The sequence below is a fragment of the Mastigoproctus giganteus genome, chromosome 10 (genome assembly GCF_048544385.1).
Source record: "Mastigoproctus giganteus isolate SK-2022 chromosome 10, ASM4854438v1, whole genome shotgun sequence".
NCBI lineage: Eukaryota > Metazoa > Arthropoda > Arachnida > Uropygi > Thelyphonidae > Mastigoproctus > Mastigoproctus giganteus.
In genome coordinates this window covers 166,537,636-166,562,507 of record NC_143584.1, presented here as the reverse complement: position 1 = coordinate 166,562,507, position 24,872 = coordinate 166,537,636, and the positions used below count along the sequence as shown (strand labels likewise).

At 37.4% G+C, this 24,872-nt stretch overlaps 1 protein-coding gene across 6 annotated transcripts in view; it reads left to right on the top strand.

The window, feature by feature from the left end:
- Nipped-A (Transcription-associated protein Nipped-A) overlaps nucleotides 1-24,872 on the top strand; it is a 1,216,281-nt gene that overhangs the window by 826,812 nt on the left and 364,597 nt on the right. For all 6 annotated transcript variants that reach the window (XM_090382460.1, XM_090382459.1, XM_090382462.1 and 3 more), the window contains one exon: nucleotides 4,864-5,007. In XM_090382460.1, coding sequence (XP_090238586.1) covers nucleotides 4,864-5,007 — 144 coding nt within the window. The remainder of the gene's footprint in view (nucleotides 1-4,863; nucleotides 5,008-24,872) is intronic.

Genomic DNA, 24,872 nt, shown 5'->3' with positions numbered 1-24,872 from the left:
TACAGGGGGCTGTCCCAAGGAAATACAGATGCAACAAAGAGGCACTTGTTGATATCTGATAACTTTTTACTCTTTGGACAGCACTTGAGATGTTATGATCAGGTAGCAGGGAATTTTATGACTAGTGAGATTGGCCTACAGTCAGAATTGAAACACTTTTCAATTCCAGTCGAATAACATGAGAGCTGCAAAGAAAGAATGAGGTGAGGCAGTGCTGCCCTCTCATAGCTTAGTTGTTAATTATCTCAACCTTTAATGGGTAAAGTATCCAGTTCAACATTTTCTGTAAGTGTGAGGATGGGGTGGTAGATTAAAGTTTCCAACAATACAATGCTCAGCAGAGGTGTGCATATTATTAATTATCCAATGTGCAACTTCCTGTATAATGGCCTGATCCTAGACTTGTGGAATGTACAGAGTAGTTATGTCAAGTAAACTGTAGTCATATTGTAGCAAGTGTTCAGAATCTCAAAATGCTAAGACTGGCTTGACGTTTCAGGGTAAGAATGTTGGCTTTGAACATGGCCATACTATCTCCCCTCCAAAGCCACATGATGTGAGGGTCTTGAACCGAGCATCATGAGCAACCACAATTGATTCTTCTGCAGGCTCAAACCATGTTTCAAAGAACATTTGTATAGCCAGACAGTAAAATCTGGTCTAAGGTTTCCAGCTTGTTTTGTATGCCTCTTGCATTTTGATATAGAATCTTACTGGTTATTTGAATGGATTTTTTTTTTTTTTTTTTTTTTTGAAATAGCTTTCGTAACACCATATACACTGATTTCAGCACTTCCTGATAGGTTTCTTTGGTATTGATTATTGTTTCTGTGTTGCATTCCATTCTGAATAATTTCTTCAATTGGTGCAAATCTGCGAACTGTCAACGTTGCCTTAAGCTTTCAAGGGGCATGGGGAAGAAACATGGAAAGCTAAATCCGGTGAGTATGGAAAATGGAGGAAAACAGTGATGGAATGCTTTGCAATGAATTGTTAAATAGAAAGCTCATTGTATGCAAGTGCATGCATGATTCATGCACCAATTCTGTGACTCTCACTTTTCCTTCCTATTTCGCCAAACATCATCATGCAGTCACCATAGTACTGTTTTATAGCATTCCTGGTTCACTGTTTGACCATGCTGGACAAATTCATACTGAGCAGTGCCATGTGACTCAAAAAACTTTACATTTAATCAAGATTGTCTTGATGTTTTGAGCATTGGAAAAGATTAAGAGGGCTTCCGTTGAGAAGACTGGGCCTTTGTTTCCTGTTTCATTGCCATACACCCACAGTAATAATGCAAAAAACAAACTGTGGGTCAGCAAGCAGCTCAGCAAAAAAAAAAAAAAAAAAAAAAAAAATTTTTCACTCCCTGATAAAATTCAGGGTGATTCTTGTAGATTTGATGTTGCTGAATTCAAATATGGCAACCATATTCCCCACTAATTTTAAGAGAGAAGGGATTAATGTCAAAAACTTAAGTTTCTAGTAAAAAAATTTCATATATTTAAGAAAATGTTACATACAATACTTAATATTGAACAGTGGGTCTATTAAACTTATTCTATTTACAAAAATGTTTATCTGATGACAAAACACTTATTTTGTCGGGGTTTTTTTTGGTTTTTTTTTGCCTCATAATCATCCATTGGTGTTTCCCCATATGAGATTCAGACATTAGTCTGCCAGCATTTTGTACTCCATTTACTCTGATATCTTTTTTCCATTTAAGAAATATCTTGGTGAAACCTTTCACCTTGTTCATCAGAGACTGCTCCCAAGTTTTCAAGAAAAAGGTCTAAATGAGAACATAGGAAATGAAGCTTTAATGACATGCTGCATCCCAACTCTCTGTATGCAAAAATTAGCTCATCCACAATTTCACTGTAATTTGTGATTTTGAATGCCTTCCAGGCTCCTTATTTCTGTAGCATTTAATTTTTTAGTGAATTCCTCATTTTGAAATAGAAGTTTGATTTGAGGACCCACAAAAATTCCCTCTTATCTTGGCCTCATTGATTCGAGGAAACTTTTGCCTCGAACAGGAAAATCCTTTTCCTTTTTTGTCCATCGCTATCATAAATATTTTTATCAAACCTAGCTTGATGTGCAGTATAGCTAAATAGATTTTTGACTTATCCACCAAAGGAGGATGTGCTACACTTTTCTTACTTGGTGTAGGTTCTGAATGGTTTGCCGATTTTTTTCTTTAACCTGTAGTGGCAATCCTTTGCTTGGCTGCCCCACTCACATAAAAAGCAGCAGTATTTAGTGTATCCACCTTGTAACCCAGTGAGCAAAGCTGCCACTTTTAGGTCAGTACAGATATTTAATTTGTATTCTTGACAACATATTATTTGCAAAAGAACCTGTAGGTTCTGGTATGTTTTCTTCATATGAACTGCATGGGCCAATGGTATAGATGGATACTTATTTCCATTAAAGTAAAACTGTTTTCAAACCGACCTTGGATGAATCAGTGAAAAGCCTCCACTGCTCGAGGATGTGCTCCAGATGTAACTCTTTCATTAATTCCTGGACATTGTTACAATAAACCAAAGCACCATCCATGAAGTAATAGGTTGTTATGTTAGATTGCCTGTTCCTATAAAAAGACACCTTGACACGCTTTTCAAGGAGATTCCACTGCTGAATATCTGATCCTAGTGATTGAGCCCTGTTTTTGGAGAGGTCCAAATCTCTGACCAAGTTGTTCAGTTCGGCCTGAGTGATTATATGTGACTTTGCAGTATCAAGAGTTAAAGTCTGGAGCTGTACTCATTTGGTTCTACATCTTATGGAGACTTCTTTTCCCAGTTCTGAATCAGAGTCAAGTCCTTAAGTTTCTGGCGGCTTTGGCACTGGCATTGTATCATCATGAGGATCTGGCCTTAAAGCAGAAGGTATGTTGGGATATGCTACTTTATGCTTGGATTTCTCAGAAAAACTAGAAATATTGGTCATGCAAAAGTAACAATCATTTGTGGTCTTGCGTTCCAGCCATATTACCGAAAAAGCAGATGCCATCTATTTATTACTACCTCTAAGCTAGCCTGTTAAAGTCCTTGAACACGAGCGCTTTAGGAAATCTTTGAAGCCCATACTTTAGCTTGATCTCCAACCTTACATACAAAATAGTTCATAGGCTTTTCTCACAAGTTGTGACAGTGGCTTCTGCTGCAATTTTAATACCATTTCTCCGTAAATGTAGCAAAAGCTATCAGGCTTATTTTGGCAAGTACGTGACATATTTCCTCTACGGTTGAGGTACGTGCACATAAGAACACAATTAAGAAATTATAGATTTTTATTTCTAATTTAAACACAGTTCACAATTTACACTTGTTCACTTTGTTCACCATTCGCTCTCTGAAACACATACACTTTTTTGAAATACGAAAATGCTTGTTTGGTGCAGAACCTACTCATATATATATATATATATGTAGGTAGAGAAGTTTCTAAAAAAGCTCAAAATGTTTCTAGAGAATTCCATTGAAAGTTCTAGAACCTTCCACTAGCATCCCGACCTTTTCTTCTTCATGTAATAATATTCTAGTGTGTTCTAAAACACTCTCAAATGTTGTAGAAACTTCCGAATGCTCTAGAAATCTCCCCAATATTCTAGAAAAAAAATTAATAAATAGATAGATGAAAAAGATGATTAAACCAACTACAGATCTTGGTTTTCTGTCATTAACCTGCGGTATTTGAAAACTGAGGGTAATGAGAACTTTTTAAGCACATATCTGAGTTGAACATATTTTCTATAAGAATCTGTCAGAATTATTTCAGAGGGGAAATTGATACTGATCAGTGTTATTGGTTTTTCATGCCACTTTGAAGTTTAAGGGCAGACAGAGCAAGAATCATCATCTGAGGCCAAACAGCTAAACAGTTTTTGAACAACACAGTATCTTTTCCAAAAACTTTTTTAACATATCATGAGTTTGTGTTGCATTTCCCCCTAATTTTAAACAAAATTGGATGCAAATTCTCTGTTCAGTAAAATCACCCATAGAAGCTTAAACAAAAAAGATGGTTCTGTGTGGTTGTTATTAAATAAGACAGGTCTATTAACTTCCTAGCGGTTGCACAAAAAAAAATCGTGGCAGCGGAGCATTGGTTTTTGTCGGCAGTTGATAACCATCTTATTATTAGTATTACTAGCCATATAGTTGCAAGGAAGCCTGAAGCTTGTTTGAAGAGGGCTTGTATATCCCTTATTGGTAGGTTTTACAACTTTAAACATGTGGCATTATATAATGTAAAACATTCTTGGGGTTTCCCCACCTCATGAATGCACTTATGTGTGTTGTTCATCATTATTTAGTATTTTTTGACTAAAAAGGCAAGGAATAATTTAAATTAGTACACTTTATAATTAGATTTTATTCGGATACTATATTTTGATAATCAGAGGAAATAATATATATTTTTAATAGCAGTCTTTATTATCCAAAAAAGATATAAATTTCTTGGCTACTGACTTCATAACTCATAGTGACATGTGCAAAAAGAAATTGCAGATAAAACCAAGGCTCTATGTAAAATCAAATGGAGAAGTGGATGCACTGTGCATACTGTATATAAAACACAGTGCTATAAGAATTTTTCATCGCTGTAGATCTCCAATTCAAAACATAAATGATGCAGAAAAGTTTTTGTGATTTTTAAAAGACTACAATATGCCTGCTAGAAGGTTAAACAAGATATTTTTTTATTGTTAATTAGTAACTAATCTATTTGGGTTGTCATTAAGTTACACAAGATTGAATGACTCTGGCTTGGGAAGCAGGGGCATGTGGATGTGCATATATGTATATAATTTTTATTTATTTTTTCTTTGTTTAAATTAAGGTGCTAGCAACTGAACTAGTTCCATTCCTATGTAGTGGTAGTCACGTAATTCAAAAAGACTGCCATCCAAGTGCACTTGGCACTTTCCTAGAGGCCTTGTCTCTTTGTTCCCCAAGTGTAGCAATAAAACCAGTTCTACTAAAGGTTTGTATTTTAACCTTAGAAGTTTTTTTATTAAACTTAATACGTTTGTGAAGTTGATTAATTATTAATAAAAATTAAAATTTTTACAGTTTTTATATGTATCCAAATATTACAATTTTAGTTAGAATTCATAAAAGTTAGTTGATCACAGTTATTTTCTGATTAAAAATTTTTATCTGAAGTATGCACTATAACCTGAAGTATTTGAAAATCTCTCCACAAATATAGTGTACTTTGCAGAAGTACGTATATATCAGCTGAGACATACCAACGTAAGTTTTATGGGATCTGCCTTTGCAGCACCAACACATTAAAATGTTAGAAGTGAGTATGAGTCATTGACTGGAATTTACAGACCTCCGGCATGTGATAATGATTCAATTTCATATTAATAACCTTCCTGTGCATACACATATGATTTGTTTGAATCTCCCACAATCCACTTTAGCGGGTATTGCTGAAAGATGGAAGACTGTAAGTAATACCTCAGTTTAAAAAAAAAAAAAAAATGTGTGATCAGCCTTACAAACTCACAGAACATTTGAAACAAACTCTAAAAAGGGTAGTTCATGCCTTTCATCTGCACAAAACATGCAAAGAACGTCAGGACGACTAAGAGGGCATTGGAACATCTGTCATTATGTCAACCACCAATAGGGAGCTACATAGCCTTGAGTTTATTGATAGTGAAGTTGCACGTATGCCCAATGGCATGATCACCAGTGTTAAATGGAAATTGGAGTGGTGTCATTCCCAGCATTTATGGATTCTAGAAAAATGGCAGAAGGTATTTTGTGACATATCTTTCTATGCAATGGTTCATTCTGATGGAGGTTGCCCAGAGAGCAGTTCATGTTATGTGGTAGTTTCTGCTGTGTTTTTACTTTGTCTGTAAGTGATAGTGGGGAAACCATGAAATCCATAACCTATTTGAACATTTTGGACAATTATGTGCTACTACACTGTTGCAGTGATATATGACACCACTACACACAGACAGTAAGGGTCAAACATGCCTAGACATCAAAAAGGTGGACTGGGCAACTCATTACATGGATGACCTCATTGGAACAATAAATGCTAGATTAGGCTACAGCCAAAACAGCCTTCCTCCAAACTGGCTATCAGCTGCTTTACAGGACTGACAAACCCGTCACTGGCTGACACCTTATGGAAGCTGATAGAAAATATGTCCAAGAGGCTTGCTGCTGTCATACAGGCCAGAGGTGACCTACTATATATTTGGTTTTTGAATTTAAACCCTTTTTTGAGTGTGTGTGTGTGTGTGTGTGTGTGTGTGTGTGTGTGTGTGTGTGTGTGTGTGTGTGTGTGTGTGTGTGTGTGTCCAAGTACTTTTAGCTATATGGTGCTATCATAAAAAAAAAGCTGATTAATATTTATTCATTTTGGAACTTGAAGGCCCGATGATAGGCCTTCAAGTGCCAAAATTACAGGCACTCCCAAACTGCACGTCAAGGTAAGCCAATAAGCCATAATTGGTATCTGTTTGCACCATTAGCAATCCTTATTACACCCGAACTGCAAGGGTAACCACCCAGTGTGCTCGAAAACATGTGAAGTATGGAAACAAGGGAGAAAAAATACAGAAATATAAAATGAAGATTAAAGTCATACGTAGAAGCAAGAAGACAAATAATGAAAACCTAGTCAAAGAAAATGTATGCCACAGCTGTTCAACATTTTCAATGAGTGGGTGCTTTAAAAGATGTATCCATTCCCACGAATATTTCTAATGCTAATTGGGCTCCTTTCTCTTTACTTTTGAATAATATCCTTTGCAACAAACAGCTGAACAAGCCAGTAATACCCTAATTTCCATTCCAGCTGCTGTTCCTTCACCAACAAAACCAAAAGTGACAGAAAAAACCAAACTGCAGCCATCGGTTTTCACTGAAATGGATATCAATGAATAGAATAACCCAGGTGATGGGTTTTAGAACTCCACATGACTGATGAGTTGGACATAACATGCCTAACAGGCCCCTATTTTCCTAAGAAAGACAAAACAAAATTAGATCAATACAAGCAGTCTACAACTAAAAAGCAATCAGAATCAAAATCAACCCATAAAACCACATAATGGAAAGAATCTTTCAATGGAATTTTAGAGGCTTTCAGAACACTGAAGATGATTTACAAGATCTTATTGATTAATATGAACCAGCATGCATATCCTTACAAGAAACTTACTTAAATCCACAAGTGTGTCCTGTCATTAAAAACTATACCATCTTTAGATGATATAGGAGTATTGACTTGCCAGCCCATGGCAGTTCTCTAATGTCGTTAGAAACAACATTCCAACCAAACATGTTTCTCTTCAGAATTCTTTAGAAGTAGCAGCAGAATGCAATGAAATTGGTGTCACTCTTACAATAGCTTCTATATGTCTTCCTCCTAATTTCTCATTCTGCTTACTCAGTGATTTCAATGCTCATCATTTGCTGTAGGGTTCTCTGACAAGAGAGGTAAGCTAATAGAATCCCTATCAACTTATTCCATTGAACACTGTGATCCTACGTATATCCATTGAACACTGTGATCCTACGTATATCCATTTTTCTACAGGATCCATGACTGCAATAGACGTTTCAGTCTCTTCTCCTACTATATGCTAATACAGAGTGGTCAGTTTTGGACAATCCACTAAATAGCAATAATTTACCAATTCTTTGAAAGCACCAAACACAGGTAAACTTGCCTCCTCTATCTCATCCTATTTGGAAATTTCGTAGGGCACACTGGAAGCTGATAGAAAATGTCCCTCGTGTTCAGATTGATGATATAGTCTAATCCCTTTAGATAATTTAGTCAGCCTTTAGATAATGTTACTGAACATATAACCAGAGATTTTACAAGCTGCTACCTCTGCAATACCACAAAACCTTTGTCTGGAAATTATGTATGGAATGAAGAATATACAGACAAGACCCTAAACAGCAAAAAAAAAAAAAAAAAAATAGAGCTTGGAATTTGTTTTGCCAATTTCCTACAGCCACTAACCTCATTAACTTTAAAAGACTCAAAGCCAAGTTCCGGCAAATAAGAAGAAAAGCATAACAAGGACACATGCAGTCTCCAGCCTCAATACTAAACTGGAGAGAGAGAGAGAGAGAGAGAGAGAGAGCAGGAGATATCCTCAACTTTAGCTGAATCATTTGTTCGTATATCAGCGGTATTCTCATAACAACCCAGTCTTTCACCAAATTACAGCATTTGCATAACAGCATAAAATCAACTTTACTATGGTATTGCTCCCATACAACCAGCCATTGCCATCAACAGAACTTTCAGAAACTCTCTCAATAAAACATCCATTACTGCTGCTGTTCCAGTTGGAAGCTGCTACATATTAAAAGAACTAAACAACAAAGCAGAATGCACCGTTAAGTTTCTACAATCAAATATTTTTAGTAAATACTTATCCAAACTCCGGACACTCAATCACTCAATTCTCCTAGCCTTCTAGAAAAGGATCGTGCCTTTCCAAGTAATTTCAAACTGATTTCACTGACTAGTCGTTGGGCACAGTCCAGGAAAAAATGGTTCACAGGCAGCTAGCGTGGTTTCTGGAAACTAAAAACTTGCTAGACAATAATCAGTTTGCATTTCAGAAGAATCAGTTCACATTAGATGTGATGATCAGAGCAGAAACAAACATCTGTTATGCTTTCATAAGGAGACAACATCTGACCATGGTTAATCTCGATACTGAGAAAGCCTTCAATACCAACTGGGGATATGGTCTTCAAGGTCTTCATTCTTTTGTTTTGAGAATGCCATTACCCCAATTTATACAAAACTTCCTACACAACAAAATTTTCAGGTTCGTTATCTAAACAACTTATCCACATCATTTTAACAAAAAGAGTATATACTGCAGGGTTCATCCCCAGTGCAACTTTATTTTAAATAAGAAATACAAACCTGACATGGGACAAATTCAGTTGAATTGTACATGTTTGCCAATCTTCCTCTCCTCTCAATCACAAATTATGAATACTATTGAAAGGCAACTTCAACTTCCCATAGCCAAAATAGAATCATGGGTGCTACAGAATGGCTGTTCTCTAGCAGAAAAGAAATCCATTGCAATTAATTTCTCCAAAAAACGCAACCTACATCTGGATACAGAAATACAGGATATTTGAAAACGTTGCCACCATATTGATAGAGAATAGTTTCTATAATTAAAAATGAGGGGAAAAAAAAGTTCTAGCAAACATTGATCACAAATGCTTCCACTGAAGTTATCACAGAATAAAGGTTACCAGTAAAGTAAATTTGAAATACACTTGCCTTCTTAACACTTTGCTTTTTGTATGAAGTAACATCACAATAATGACCATTTACCCCCACTTACTTCTTGCCTCTCCCTGCTCTTCCCAGTCTTCTGACAATACCTGAGGCAGCCAGTATGCATACGGTACTTGAAGAATAATGAACAAAACTCAGAGGTCTTGTTGCTTATTCGTATTTTGTTGTATTTTGGTTAGCTACTTAATTTGATTTGAAAATGGAGTTTATGTACAAGAGTATGCAAATATATTTATGGAGTGGCACATTGTAATTTGCAGGAAGCTTTACTTTTGTATACAAGGTAGTTTCCTCAATGACATATTCCATATCGAAGCACAATTCAAGCTATCTACAGATGTTTGCAAGAAACTGGTACATTGTACACACGAAGGGATTCTGGAAGAACCCAAGACAATTTAGATATTGGTGTAGAAGTGCTTAACATTGTAGAAAATGAAATGGATATCAACATGATATTTAATTTGCGATAACTTCGCATGGAAGCATTTGCTATCATGTGTTCATTAGAACCTTTTTTTTCTCTTTATTAATCATAGACATTACCCCATCAACTTCATGGTGACTGTTTCGAACACCCTGTATGTTTAAAAAATAAGGCTTATATTTATTACCTCATTTATAAGGCTTATATTTATTACCTCATTTATAAGGCTTATATTTAGGTAATAAACTTAATTTTGTTTCTCAAATAGCTTATCTTCGGACAGTTTGTCTGAAAAATTTAACATCCTAAGAGCTGGCTCTGCTATATCCTGGAGTGCTGATAGAAGCTCCCTCTTACATCTGTATAGAACTGTAATTCAGTCCCACTTAAACTATGGATCGCCAGCCTATGACTCAGCAAGGAAAGATCATCTATTATGTCTGAATACCATCCAGCATAATGCTGTTAGGATAACTGTAGTAGCTTGTAGAATATCTGATCTTCAGCCGGTATATTGAAGAAAATCAACTGCCCCTCTGCACCTGAGATAAAAATGCTTATTGTTAAACTGTGCAGCAAAAATTAGAAGTATTCCTGCTCACAACTAGTCAGGAGTATGCTATGCTATACCCACTGACAAGCTGGAGCTGGTTTGCACCAGTTTGCATGAACCGGTTGCTAAACATTTTCATAATGCATGAACCAGTTGTTTTGAAACTTTCGGTTTTTATGAAAATTTCCTAATTTTCATAAAAAACAGTATACAAAATGAACTTCAAATGCAAAGGAATGCAAATTTCTAGTAGTTAGAGAGCCATTTCTATACCAGCACATTCATTTCTTATTTGTCCCAGACTGCAATGTGTTCAAGTTCATTCTGACATGAGGATCGAGAGCAGGATTTTCAACATAATTTACAGCTTAGTAAAAAGAAACCAACTAATGTCAGATATGGAGAACAAAGTAGAGCTACAAATTAAGAATGAAATCAGTTTAGGGAACTGCTTACATTCTTCATTTTCGGCCATCAGAATCATAGAGCATATTGCAAAATTAATAAGAAACAAATTTTTAGCATTAGCTTTAGTAGCTTGCTTTCTTGGATTATATGCCAGAAAGCGAGCTTATATAGCATTGGTCAAAAAAAAAAAAAAAACCCTTCCCATTTTACCCATCCATTCACTTCAAAAGTTTGTCTAGTTCAGCCTTGAATTTATTTAAGCTGTCGGCTTTTACAATGACAGATGAAAGGTTGTTCCAGCAATCAACCACCTGCTGGCTAAAGGCAAATTTCTACATAATGTATTCTGCAACTGTCTTTCCTCAATTTGAATTATGCCCCCTCAGTGCAAAATCTGAGCTAGAGGAAGAATCCCATCAGCATTGAGCTTGCTCAAACCAAAGGCCTTATACACCTCAGTCAGATCCTTGCAGGTGCCTAGTCTCCAGATGCTGCAATTTGCAGAACTTAAGCCTATCTTAGTAACAGCAACTCTTCATTCCACTAACTAATCTCATTGCCCTTGTACTTGTTCTGGTAGCTCAACATCTTTCCTAAAATGGGGCTTCCAGACCTGTATGCAGTACTCAAGGTGGGGCCTGACCATTGCCATATACAATAGGATAATCACCTCCTTATCCCTGCTAGCAAAGTTCCTATATATCATTGACAAGACCCCTTGAGATACTCTTGCAGCCTTTCTGCACTGTTCAGAAAACTTCACATCTGACTGCACAATTACCCCCAGGTCTTTTTCATTCTCCACTACTTGAGTGTAGTACTGCACAGTTGGTATGTTACTCTGGGGTTACTTCTATCCATATGTAGTACTTTGCATTTGTCAACATTAAAACTTCAGTTGCCACCTCTCAGCCCATCTGCTCAACTTTTCTACATTCTGTTGTAGTTGCGTATAGTACTTACTGTCATTAACAACCCTACCAACCTTCGTATTGTTTGCAAACTTGGACATTAACCATGATATACCTTCATCAATGTCATTGATAAATACAGAAAACAACAATGGGCTCAACACGGACCCTCTGTGAACTCCACTGACAACTTTACTCCATGAAGAGCAGTGTCCATTGATTACCACTCTGTTTTCTCCCACTTAGCCATCCTTTTATCTGTTATAGCAACTTGCACTTAATGCCATACCACTCCAAAGTTTACAGTATTCTTCCATGTGCAACAGTATCAAAAGCTTTCCTAAAATCCAAGTATGTGATATCAAAATTATTTTTGCATCTAGTTCCTTTGTGACCACATCATAGTATCCAGTCAAATTAGTTTGATAAGACTTCCCCTTACGAAACCCATGCTGTATCTGAACTATAACTGCAGTCTTGTTTAGATGATCCTGCAGTGCTTCTTTAACCAGTAACTCCATTATTTTCTCTGGAGCAGAAGTTAAACTAACAGGTCTGTAATTACTTGTGTCACCCTTTGTGAATTGGGGATACATTTGCACTTCTCCAGTCCATGGGAACCTCCCCCTGTCCAAGGATGCCTTCATAATCATGACTAAGGTCCTGCTTACTTCCTTTGCTACCTCCTTTAATATAACTTGATAGATCCCATCAACCCCAGGTGCCTTTCTTAGGTTTAACTTCTCAAGAATTCTCCTCTACTTTGCTGTCAGTTAATACAAAATCATATAGCTCCCTGTTAGAGTTTGAAAAGCTTCTGCTTTCCACTGAAAATACTCATTCAGTTTGTTATCTACCTGAGCAGAATTATCAACAGTCGAACCATCGATATCAAATGGACCAATCTGATTCATACCCTTCCTTCTAGAGTTTATATTAGTAAAGAAGTCCTTGCTGTCTTTCTTTGCATCCTTCTCCAAAGATTTCTTGTAATCTGTCTTTGCTTGCCTAACCTCCTTTGTGACTTGATTACAGACTCTCTTATAGGCATCTACCATAGGGATCTGTGTGTCTTGATAATTTATATGCATCCCATGCATTTTTCTTCTCTGCCATGAGTCCCATTAGTTCATCTGACTTCCATTTAGCCCTAAACCTTGAACAGTATTTCTTAGTTGGTATGAAAAACCTAGTAGCTATCAAGATTAATTCCTTGACTGCTTCCTATTTAGAATTTGCTGTCGGTAACATCATCAGTTGGTCCCACTGTGTAGAATAAAAAACTGACTGAGATCACTGTAGTCACCTTTACAAAAGATAAAACCCTTCTTTTTCCCCCTGATGGGAGTTACATCTTTCAGTAAATCCCACATCAGTACACGGTGATCACTGCCACCTAGTGTTTCCTTTATCTGCAGATTCATAATGCATGAATAATCACTGCTGCTGTAGAAAATAATCATCCAATAAATCCACAAAAGCCTTGCTAGTGTGCGAACAACCAAACCACAAGTTCCAGTCAATATCTGGAAACTTAAAATCCCATTATCAGACATTCTGATTTACAGGCCCATTCCATTTCTCTGCATAATTGTTCATAGTAGTAGTAGTAATAGTGGCATTAACCCCAGGGTTCACATCTGGTAAGTATGGGCTTGGCAAACCCAGGGTCCTGAGCTGGATATCATCATTCTTCTCTTTCTTGGTGATTCCTTTGTACTTCTCTCTCCCTTTCTCTCTCTCCCTCTCTCTCAGGGGGTAACTTGGGGGGTTTTTTTTTTTTTTTTTTTTGGCTGGTGCAGCATAAGCATCAGGCTTCCTTGTACCGTATGGCTAATAATAATAATAATGTGATGCAAGCAATATGAGTTTATGCAGCATCAGCAAAAAAAAAAAAATTCACACAACCATTCTCTCTAAATGTTTGTCCAGTTCCTCCTTAAATTTATTTAACCTATCAACTTCCACAACAACAGATGGAAGCTTATTCCAGAAATTAACCACCCGCTGGCTAAAGGAAAATTTCTGCACATCTATTCCACATCTGCCTTTCCTCAATTTGAATTTATGACGCTTAGGTTCGTAATCTGAACGTGAAAGAATGCCATTAGAAATCAGCGTACTCAATCCATTCAAGCCTTATAAACCTCAATTAGATCACCTCGCAGATGCCTAATCTCCAGCTGCTGCAATTTGCAGAACTTAAGCCTCTCTTAGTAAGAGGATCCCTTCATTTCCCCCACCAATCTTGTTGCCCTTCTCTGTACATCTCAGCCTGACCATTGCCTTTTACAGAGCGACAGTCACTTCCTTTTGCCTGCTAGCAAAATTCCTGTATATCATTGATAAAACACCATGATCTGCCTGGCAGAATGTCTGCATTGCTCAGAAAACTTCATATCTGACTGCACAGTTACTTCCAGGTCTTTTTCATTTTCTACCACCTTAAGTGTAGTACACACAGTTCGTACATTCCTCTGGGGTTACTTCTACCTATATGCAGTACTTTGCATTTGTCAATGTTAAACTTCAGTTGCCACTTCTCAGCCCATTTTCCCAAATTTTCTAGATCCTGTTGCAGTAGCACACTGCCATTACTGTCATTAACAACCCTAGCAACCTTTGTATCATCTGCAAACTTCGACACTAAGCCTGATATACCTTCATCAGTATCATTGATAAATATACAAAACAACAGTGGACCCAACACCGAACCCTGTGGGACGCCACTAATAACATTAGTCCACGAAGAGCAGCACCCATTGATTACCACCCTCTATCTTCTCCCACTCAACCATCCTGTTATCCATTGTAGCAACTTACCCTTAGTACCATTCTGCTCCAATTTATACAGTAGTCTTCCATGCACAACAGTGCCAAAAGCTTTCCTGAAATCCAAGTATATGATATCAAAATTATTTTTTGCATTCAGTTCCTTTGTAACCATGTCATAATATCCAATGAAATTTGTCAGACAAGACTTTCCCTTAACAAACCCATGCTGTGTCTGAATTATTGCTGCAGTCTTGTCTAGATGATCCTGCAATGCATCTTTAACCAGTGACTCAATTATTTTACCCGGAACAGAATTTAAACTAACTGGTCTGTAATTACTTGTGTCACCCTTCAATCCCCTTTGTGAATTGGGGATACATTTGCACATCTCCAGTCTGTGAGGATCTCCCCCTGAGTCCAAGGATTCTCTCATAATTATGTCTAGGGGTTTTCTTAGTTCCTTTGCTGCCGCCTTTAATATAAATGGATAGATCCCATCCACCCCGGGTGCCTTTCTTATGTTTAACTTCAACGATTTCTCCTCCACTTTGCTCTCAGTTATTACAAAGTCATTAAGCACCCAGCTGCAATTTGATAACCTTGTGTCATTTTCAATCCTTAATAACTCCTCATGTGTGAATGTAGATGCAAAACACTCATTCAGATTATCAGCTATCTGAGCATGGTCATCAACAGTCGAACCATCAATATCAATTGGACAAATTTGATTCATTCCCTTCTTCTAGAGTTTATATAACTAAAGAAGTCCTTGCTATTTTTCTTAGCATCCTTTGCCAAACATTTCTCGTAATCTGCCTTCGCCTGCCTAACCTCCTTTGTGACTTGATTACAGACTAGCTTATATCTGCCATAGGCTTCTGTATTGCCTGATAATTTATATGCATCCCATGCATTTTTCTTCTCTGCCATGAGTCTCATTAATTCATTTGACAACGATTTAGTCCTAAACCTTGAACAATATTTCTTAATAGGTATGAAACGTTTAGTAGCTTCCACGATTAATTCCTTGATTGCTTCCCATTTAGAATTTGCTGTTGGTAGCATCATCATCAGTTGTTCCCACTGTACAGAATTTAGAAACTGTCTGAGACCACTGTAGTCACCTTTACGGAAGCAAAAACGCTTTCCTTTACACCTGATAGTAATTAAATCTTTAAGTAAATCCCACTTCAGTACACTGTTATCTCTGCCACCTAGTGGTTCTTTTATCTGCAAATCCTTAATACACGAATGATCCCTGCTGACAACTAGATCAAGAGTATTACCCTCTCTGGTTGCCTCTCGAACATTCTGCTGCAGAAAACAATCATCCAATAAATCCACAAAAGTCTTTCTAGTGTGCGAGTGACCAATCAATATTTGTTCCAGTCAATATTTGGGAAGTTAAAATCCCCCATTATATGACATTTGATTTACTAGCCCACTTTATTTCTCTGTACAATTTTTCTTTGTACTCATTCGAGTCATTAGGTCTATAACACACTCCTCTCAATTTTGCTTTCGCAGTGCTTATGTCACACCAAACTCACTCAACAATGCACTGTTCATCTATCAACTGGATGCACTTCTTTTGATTTTATGTTAACAGCATAACCCCTCCTTCCTTCCTATCCTTTCTGTACACATTTTACCCCCCAAATTCCAGTCCTGCATTCCTTATATCTGTGTGACACCACGTCTCTGTTAGGCGCCTCCGTGGCCAGGTGGGAAGGAGCAGCAGTGCGTAGCATACGCTTCTTGATTAGAGCGATGTTCGAGCCCGTCACCACCAAATACGGAGGATGCGGAAAGGTCAGGGAATAACCACCGCATATCCCGGAGCAATATGGCCTTAGTTGTTAATGCTCCTAAATAACAAACATACAAACTTCTCTGATATCCCAACAATATCCGCCTTTGATGTCTTGACCAACACTTCAAATTCATCAAATTTATTTACTATACTTCTAGCATTGGTATACATCAGGGGTTGCCAACCAGTCGATCGCTGCTTTAATTTAGGTCGATCACATCATCACGACAAATTTTAAATATACAAAAAAAATAGATTAGCCAAAATCTAAATGTTGTTATTATTATGTGCCCCACTGCATATGCTTATTACAAATCCATTGAACCACGTGACTACTCTTGTTGCCGCGCAGCCACTAGGCTTCTCTTGTGAAAATTCACGCAGTTACGTTGTAGAGAGAATATTGTATGTGACGAATTCTTATTTAACTTACTTAATATTAATAACTGAACAGTACTTATACGTTAATTTAATAACCTTTGATGTAAAACGTATAATTTTCATCAAGAATGGCACCTAGAATACTTTTTTGTAATGATAAAAGAAAAATATTGTTGTTTCATTTGCAATGCTTCTGTGGCTATACTCAGAAAAGGAAATTTTGAAAGGCACTTCAGCGCACTCCAGGGTAAATGCCAATCGAATTTTCCGCCTAATAGTGACCTTAGAAAAAATAAAATAACTTAAATCCAGATTATTTGCATAACTAAATTTCTTCATGACACCTAATTTGCAGCCTAAAGCAGTAACTGTAGCATCATTTAAAGTGAATTATCTTCTTGCAAAAAAATGCAAACCATTTTCTTATGGTAAATTCATCAAAGATGCATTTTTAGAAATAACAGATTCTCTCTTTTGAAAATTTTAAGAACAAAAATGAAATTAAAAGTGCTCTTCAAGATCTGCAATTATCTCGAAATACTGTGATGCGACACATCAAAAAATGAGTAAAAATGCGAGCGAACAATTGCATGATCATATTGCTCATTGTGTATCCTTTTCTTTACAACTGAATGAATCTAGATGTCAGTGATACAGCTCAATTGCTCGTTTTTATTCGTATGGTTTTCGATGATTCTGCCACTAGAGAAGAACTGCTGGGTATGGTTTCGTTAAAAGAAAGAACTAGAGGTCTTGATATATTTAACGCATTCAAAAATTTTATTGAAAAAATTAAATTACCGCTATTTAAGCTCATATCAATAACAACAGATGGGGCTAAAGCAATAATGGGGTATCTTAATGGATTCATTGCATTGTGCCAAAAGGATGATGAATTCCCAGATTTTTTGAGTTACCGCTGTATCATCCACCAACAAGTGTTAGCCAGCAAAAGATTAAATACTAAAAGTGTTATGTACATAGCTTTCGAAATCGTGAATTCCATCAAGGACAATCTCTTCAAAGGAGACATTTCAGATCTGATATTACACACATTTGTGAGGTGGGTGAGTCGGAGTAAGTTTCTACAGAGATTTTGAAATTTACTGAATGAAATTTAAAAAATTGTTGATCAAAGGGGAGATTATTATCAGCAGTTACAATATATGGAGTGGTTGTGTGATCTGGCTTTTTTGGCAGATTTTACCAGTAAATTAAGTGATCTGAATTTGGAATTACAAGGAAAAAATAAAAATTTGGGTGACATGATTAGTAGTATTTCTGCATATAAATATCAGTTTTTGTCAATGGCTAAGGATCTCAAAGAAAAAAATTCAATCATTTTGCAAATATGCAAGACCATTTGCAGAAATATTTATTATTATTATTATTATTAGCCGTATGGTGCAAGGAAACCTGAGGCTTATGCTGCACCAGCCAAAAAAAAATTTACCCTGAGAGAAAGAGAGAGGTAGAAGGAAATCACCAAGAAAGAGAAGAATGATGATATCCAGCTCAGGACCCTGGGTGTGCCAAATCCATACTCACCAGATGTGATATCCTGTTTTTGCATTTAATAGTGAGAAATATGTTTCTCAAATTGAGAAAGTTGTGGATGATTTTGAAACCAGATTCAGTGATTTTAAAACAATTGAAGAAACCTTATTCAATATATTTCTTATCCATTTAACTGTATTCTTATCGACTTAGATATGAAACAAATTGCAGGTATTTTTCACGTGGAAAAAATATTACTTGAAAGTTATATAATTACATTTCGAAACAATATCTTCCTAAAAGTCAGACCATCAGAAAAAGACTTTTGGAAATATGTTTGCTGAGAGAAGTACCCAAATGTAAAAAAATGCTGTCAACTTTTGAAATTCTTGTTTTGGTTCTACATATCTATGCGAATCGGCCTTCTCGTATTTGAAACAAACAAAGATGAAGAATCGCTGAACTCCGGACTTGCATACAGAAGATCCTTTACTGTTGGCCTTATTACAGTATATCCTCGATTTTGAAGCTTGGTAGATGACATGAAGACACAAACTTCACATAAATTAAAAATTTAAATATATGTTAGTTTAAAATAAGAATTCTGAATTGTATTTAATTTTAAAATTTATAAACAACAATTTCAATATGTGTTGATTAACTTTTTTAACCATGTGCAATGAAAATCTTGAGATGGTAGATCGCCGTACATTTTGAAGAGAAAAAAAAGTAGATCGCATCACAAATTAAGTTGGCCACCCCTGGTATACATGCGCCTATTCTCATTCTTAGTTACCCTAACACATCCCATATATACAACCTGTTTCACGATGACTGCCATCAGTTCCTGAAATCCTTAGCACCCCTCACTCCAGGCCGCTGCCTATTCTAATAGAAGTGGCCCCGGGTGCCAAGCGTTATAGTGATCAAGCGATTCTCAGTGATTTCTAGAGCGTTTTTCTCGAAGCTTCAGTTTTTGTTCAGTTATAAAAGTTTTCTTACGTTTTCATTAAATAATAGTAAACTTAGAATTACGATCTGTAACTAAGTTTCAGAAAGGCAAATCACCTTTCTTTTTTCCATTTAAACTAATATACAGTCGGTCCTCGTATAACACGTGTTTACATTACACGAATTCGATCATACACGATTTATAAATAGGGGAACGTTATCTTATATAACACGAACCGAATTAGCTTATGCACGATTCGCCTTTGTGTTTACAAGAAATGGCAGTCGAACACGGAATCACCCCAACCGAACGCAACACGATAGGAATGAAGGGAAGATTCTGAAAATGTATTTATGTTTTTTATATCAGTGAAGGGGAAACACATTTCACCATAATAAAGTAAAAACTAACACAATTCCAGCTATCGATATAATCGCAAATGCAATTAGATGGAGTTTACTACCAGTTTATAACAGATTCCACCAGCAGAAACGAAACTGGAAATTGTTTTTATTGTTTTATGGTAGTAACCCCCAGAAATGTGCTTTAGTAAAATGTGGGGTGTTAATAGTGTATCTTGGCCTTTACAGTGTTGTTTATTCAGTTGCTATACGCGCGCACCTTTGTTTATGTGTATCAAGTGTGCCTCCTCATTTTGTAATTGCGCTTTATTCCCTAAAAATTAGTAAAATACTTAAAAGGTGTGAAAAGGAAGCGTCCTGGCGAAGACACTGCAGATTCAGAGAGAGAGAAAAAAAAAGCAATATAAACAGAGGCGGACTGGGACAAAAATTCTTACCCGAGAAAATTTATAGGGGCCTTATACTACGGTTTATGGGCAAAATCACACAGGCCCACCGGGGTTTCCCCGGTAAGGCTTATGGCCAGTCCGCCTCTGTCGAAAGAGAAAAAATATGAAATTGTGAAACGCTTTGAGCGAAATGAAAGACCATGTGATATTGCAAGTGCTACACACCTAAATAAGGCAACGCCGAGAATTACAAAGAATGTGGAGAAAATAAAAACAACTTTCATAGCGGGAACAATTCAAAGTGTAATTAAAATCCATTAGATTAAGACACAAAGAATTGGAAAAGATGGAGCGGCTGTCATCTGTTTGGATAGAAAATCAAACAAAAAACAAGTTTGCTTACGATAGAAGCAAAAGAATTAGCAATATTTTATTACGTATTATAATTTATACTTACGTATTATAAAATACGTAAGTATTTTATTACGACTATTTTATTTAATATAATAAATTTTTTACAAATAAAATACGTATTTTATTCGTAAAAAATACTTTTTTAGTATTAAAAAATACTAAAAATACTTTATTATAATATATTTAATCGTTATAAAATACTGACGTATTTTATAACGATTAAAATTACCCGATTATTTATTGGTTTGGTAATGTTTTGGTTCCAAATGTGTGTTCAATCTTGGGTGGTCGGCACCTAACCCCACTTTTCGCATAGGGCCTGTTGTTTATATTGCACGATTTTGCATTGCACGAGGGTTTCTAGGAACACAACTATCGTGCTATACGAGGACAGACTGTACTAACTTTTATACCACTTGGTCACTCTAGTGGCACTGCTCTGCCTCCCTGTGGTGGGGCCGGTAACCTGGGAGAAGAAATCCACTCTCCCGGGGCTGAAAGGAGCAAAGATGGATAACAATACTTTCTCACCTTTAGAGCCTCCGAGCTCAAAACTAGCGACAAAACACACCGATGATGACTTTTCCCAACCCAAAAGGTTGAAAACAAATCCTCAAGAGGAGATACCAGCATTCCTCATACTGCACTCTACATTAGACCAGCCTTTGAGTAAATTGTCCCCATTCCTTGTGCAAAAATGCTTAGAGGCTGTCGCCAGTTCACCAAAATTAGTAAGGTGACTCCAGTCTGGGGACCTTCTGGTAGAGACCATGAAATCCCAGCATTCTGCAAAGTTATTAAATCTGACAACTTTCGGCGGACATTCAATGAAAGTCACTCCCCATGCCACCTTAAATTCCTCCAAGGGAGTAATTGCAGAATGGGACTTATTAACCGTATCAGAGGAGGAAATAGTCAAAGAGCTACGAGAACAAAGAGTCATCCAAGCCAGGAGAATCATGACACGTAAAGATGGTACTCTCATTCCAACAAGGAGCATAATCCTCACTTTTAGTCCTCCCATCTTACCAACATTTGTCAAAGCAGGCTATCTTCATTGCCTTGTCCGACCCTACATCCCAAACCCAATCAGGTGCTATAAGTGCCAAAAATATGGACACTCTCAGACTGCATGTAGAGGTGAGGCAATATGTCCTAATGCGGATCGAAGGACCACAACCAATCCGATTGCAATGCTACCACTCCTCATTGCCCAAATTGTAAAGGTAATCACCCAGCTTTCTCCAAAATATGCGAACTATGTAAGCAAGGGAAAAAAATACAGAAATATAAAGTGGAGAACAAAGTCACTTATTCAGAAGCGAGAAGAGAAATAATCAAAATGGAGCCAAAGCATACGTATGCCACAGCTGCCAAACAGGTGCAATCAGTAAGTTTACAAACAGATGTTACAATTCCTCCTAATACATCTATCGCGAATTGGGCACGATCCATACTCACTACTCCCAAACAGTGTCCTTCACAACAAACAACTGAACAAGCCAGCAATACTCCAATCTCCATTCCAGCCGATGCGTCAACAATGAAACCAATAGCTACAGAAACCCCAATGGTCCATCCACAGATTTCAACGGAAATGGATATTGATCAGCAGAAAAATTCAGATGATGGAATTTTAGAACTCCACGCAACTGATGAGGTGGACCCGACACGTCCTTTCTTTCCTAAGAAAGACAAAGTAAAAATAGAGAGGTATAAACAAGCTACAACCAAAAAATAGTCAGAAGCAAAAACAACTAACAAGAACGCATAATGGAAAGAATTCTTCAGTGCAATTGTAGAGGCTTTCGTAATGCAAAAGATGACTTGCATGATCTCGTAAACCGCTATGAACCAGCATGTATATCCCTACAAGAAATCTATTTAAATCCACAAGTGTGTCCTACCATTAAAAATTATACCATGTTCAGAAGAGATAGGAGTATCGACTCGCCGGCCCGTGGAGGCGTGGCGGTTCTTGTTAGAAATAATATTCCATCTAAACCTGTTGCTCTTCAGACTCCTTTTGAGGTAGTGGCAATGCACACAGAAATTGGCATGACTATTACAATAGCATCTATATATATTCCCCCAAATTCCTCAATCTCCTCAGAAAATCTAATAGACCAGCTTCCACCTCCTTTCTATTTGCTCGGAGACTTCAATGCTCATCATTCGCTGTGGGGATCTCCAACAATCGACAAAAGAGGTAAACTAATAGAAAATCTTCTCGATGTGTGTCCATGAGTATAATAGACCTTTCAATCTGCTCTCCCTCCATATTAGCATTAGCATTAGCATTAATAGAGGCATTTGATGCAAGAAAGCAAGCTTATGCAGCATCAGCCAAAAAAAAAAACACCCACTTCCACTTCACCCCTCTGTTCGTTCCAAATACCTGTCCAGCTGAGCCTTAAACTTATTTAGGCTATCAACCTCCACCACAAGGGATGGAAGTCTGTTCCACCAACCAACCACCCGCTGGCTAAAGGCAAATTTCCTCACGTCTATCCTACATCTGTCTTTCCTCAATTTGAATTTATGCCCTCTCAGGTGATTTTTCTGAGCTAGAGGAAGAATCCCATCAGCATTGAGCATGCTTAAACCATTCAAGCCTTTATACACCTCTATCAGATCACCTCGCTGGTGCCTAGTCTCCAGACACTGTAATTTGCAAAACTTAAGCCTTTCTTTGTAAGAGCACCCCTTTGTTCCATACACTAATTTTGTTGCCCTTCTCTGTACTCGTTCCAGCAGCTCTACATCCTTCTTGAAATGAGGCCTCCAGACCTGTATACAGTACTCTAGGTGTGGCCTGACCATTGCCTTATACAAGGGAATAATCACCTCCTTATCCCTGCTGGAAAACTTCCTGTATATCATTGACAATACTCCATGAGCTACTCTTGCAGCCTGTCTGCACTGTTCAGAGAACTTCATATCTGCCTGCACAACCACCCCCAAGTCCCTTTCATTCTCTACCGCTGTCAGTGTAGTACCACAGAGTTGATACGTTGCTCTGGGGTTGCTGTTTCCCATGTGTAGTACTTTACATTTGTCAATGTTAAACTTCATTTGCCACCTCTCAGCCGATCTGCTCAACCTTTCCAGATCCTGTTGCAGCAGCATAGTGTCAGTAGTGTCCTTGATAACCCTGCCAACCTTTGTATCATCTGCAAACTTGGACATTAAGCTTGATATACCATCATCAATATCATTTATAAATACAGAAAACAATAATGGACCCAACACTGAGCCCTGAGGGACTCCACTAATAACATTAGTCCATGATGAGCAGTGTCCATTGATTACCACTCTCTGTCTTCTCCCCCTCAACCACCCCTTTATCCATAGCAGCAATTTGCCTCCAATGTCACACTGCTCCAATTTGTGTAGCAATCTTCCATGTGCAACAGTATCAAAAGCCTTTCTAAGATCCAAGTATATAATATCAAAGTTATTCCCTGCATCCAGTTCTTTTGTGACTGCATCATAATATCCAATCAAGTTGGTCAGGCAAGACTTCCCCTTAACAAAACCATGCTGTGTCTGAGCTATAACTGAAGTCTTGTCTAAATGATCCTGCAGTGCTTCTTTAACCAGTGCCTCCATTAATTTTCCTGGAACAGAAGTTAAGCTCACAGGTCTATAATTACTTGTGTCAGTCTTTGATCCTCCTTTGTGAATTGGGGTCACATTTGCACATCTCCAGTCTATGGGTACCTCCCCTGAGTCCAAGGAAGCTCTCATAATTATGGCTAAGGGTTTGCTTACTTCCTTTGCTGCCTCCTTTAATATAACTGGATAGATCCCATCCACCCCGGGTGCCTTTCTTGTGTTTATCTTCAACAGTTTCTCCTCCACTTTACTCCCAGTTATTTCAAGATTCTGTAGCTTACTGCTAGAGTTGAATACACCTCTGGCATTCCCCTTGCTGAATAACTCCTCATGTGTGAATGTCGATGCAAAATATTCATTTAGTTTGTTAGCTACCTGAGCAGGATCATCAACAGTTGACCCATCAATATCAAGTGGACCAATCTGATTCATCCCCTTCCTTCTAGAGTTAACATAAATAAAGAACTCTTTGCTGTTTTTCTTTGCATCCCTTGCCAAGGATTTCTCGTAATCTGCCTTTGCCTGCCTAACCTCCTTTGTAACTTGGTTGCATATCAACTTGTATCTATCATAGGCTTCTGTGTCATGTGTTAATTTGTAAGTATCCCATGCATTTTTCTTCTCTGCCCTATGCCTCATTAGTTCATCTGACATCCATTTTGGCCTGAACCTTGAACAATATTTCTTAGTTGGTATGTAAAGCCTAGTAGCTTCCAAGATAAGTTCTTTGAATGCTTCCCATTTTGAATTTACTGTTGGTAACATCATCAGTTGGTCCCACTGTATAGAATTTAAATACTGTCTCAGTCCATCGTAGTCGCCTTTACGGAAGCAATAACCCTTCCCTTTACCCCTAATGGTAGTTACCTCTTTGAGTAAATCCCACTTCAGCACACTGTGATCACTGCCACCTAGTGGTTCGTTTATCTGCAGATTCTTAATGCATGAAGAATCACTGCTGATAATCAAATCAAGAGTATTACTCCCTCTAGTTGCCTCCCGAACATGCTGATGTAGAAAACAATCA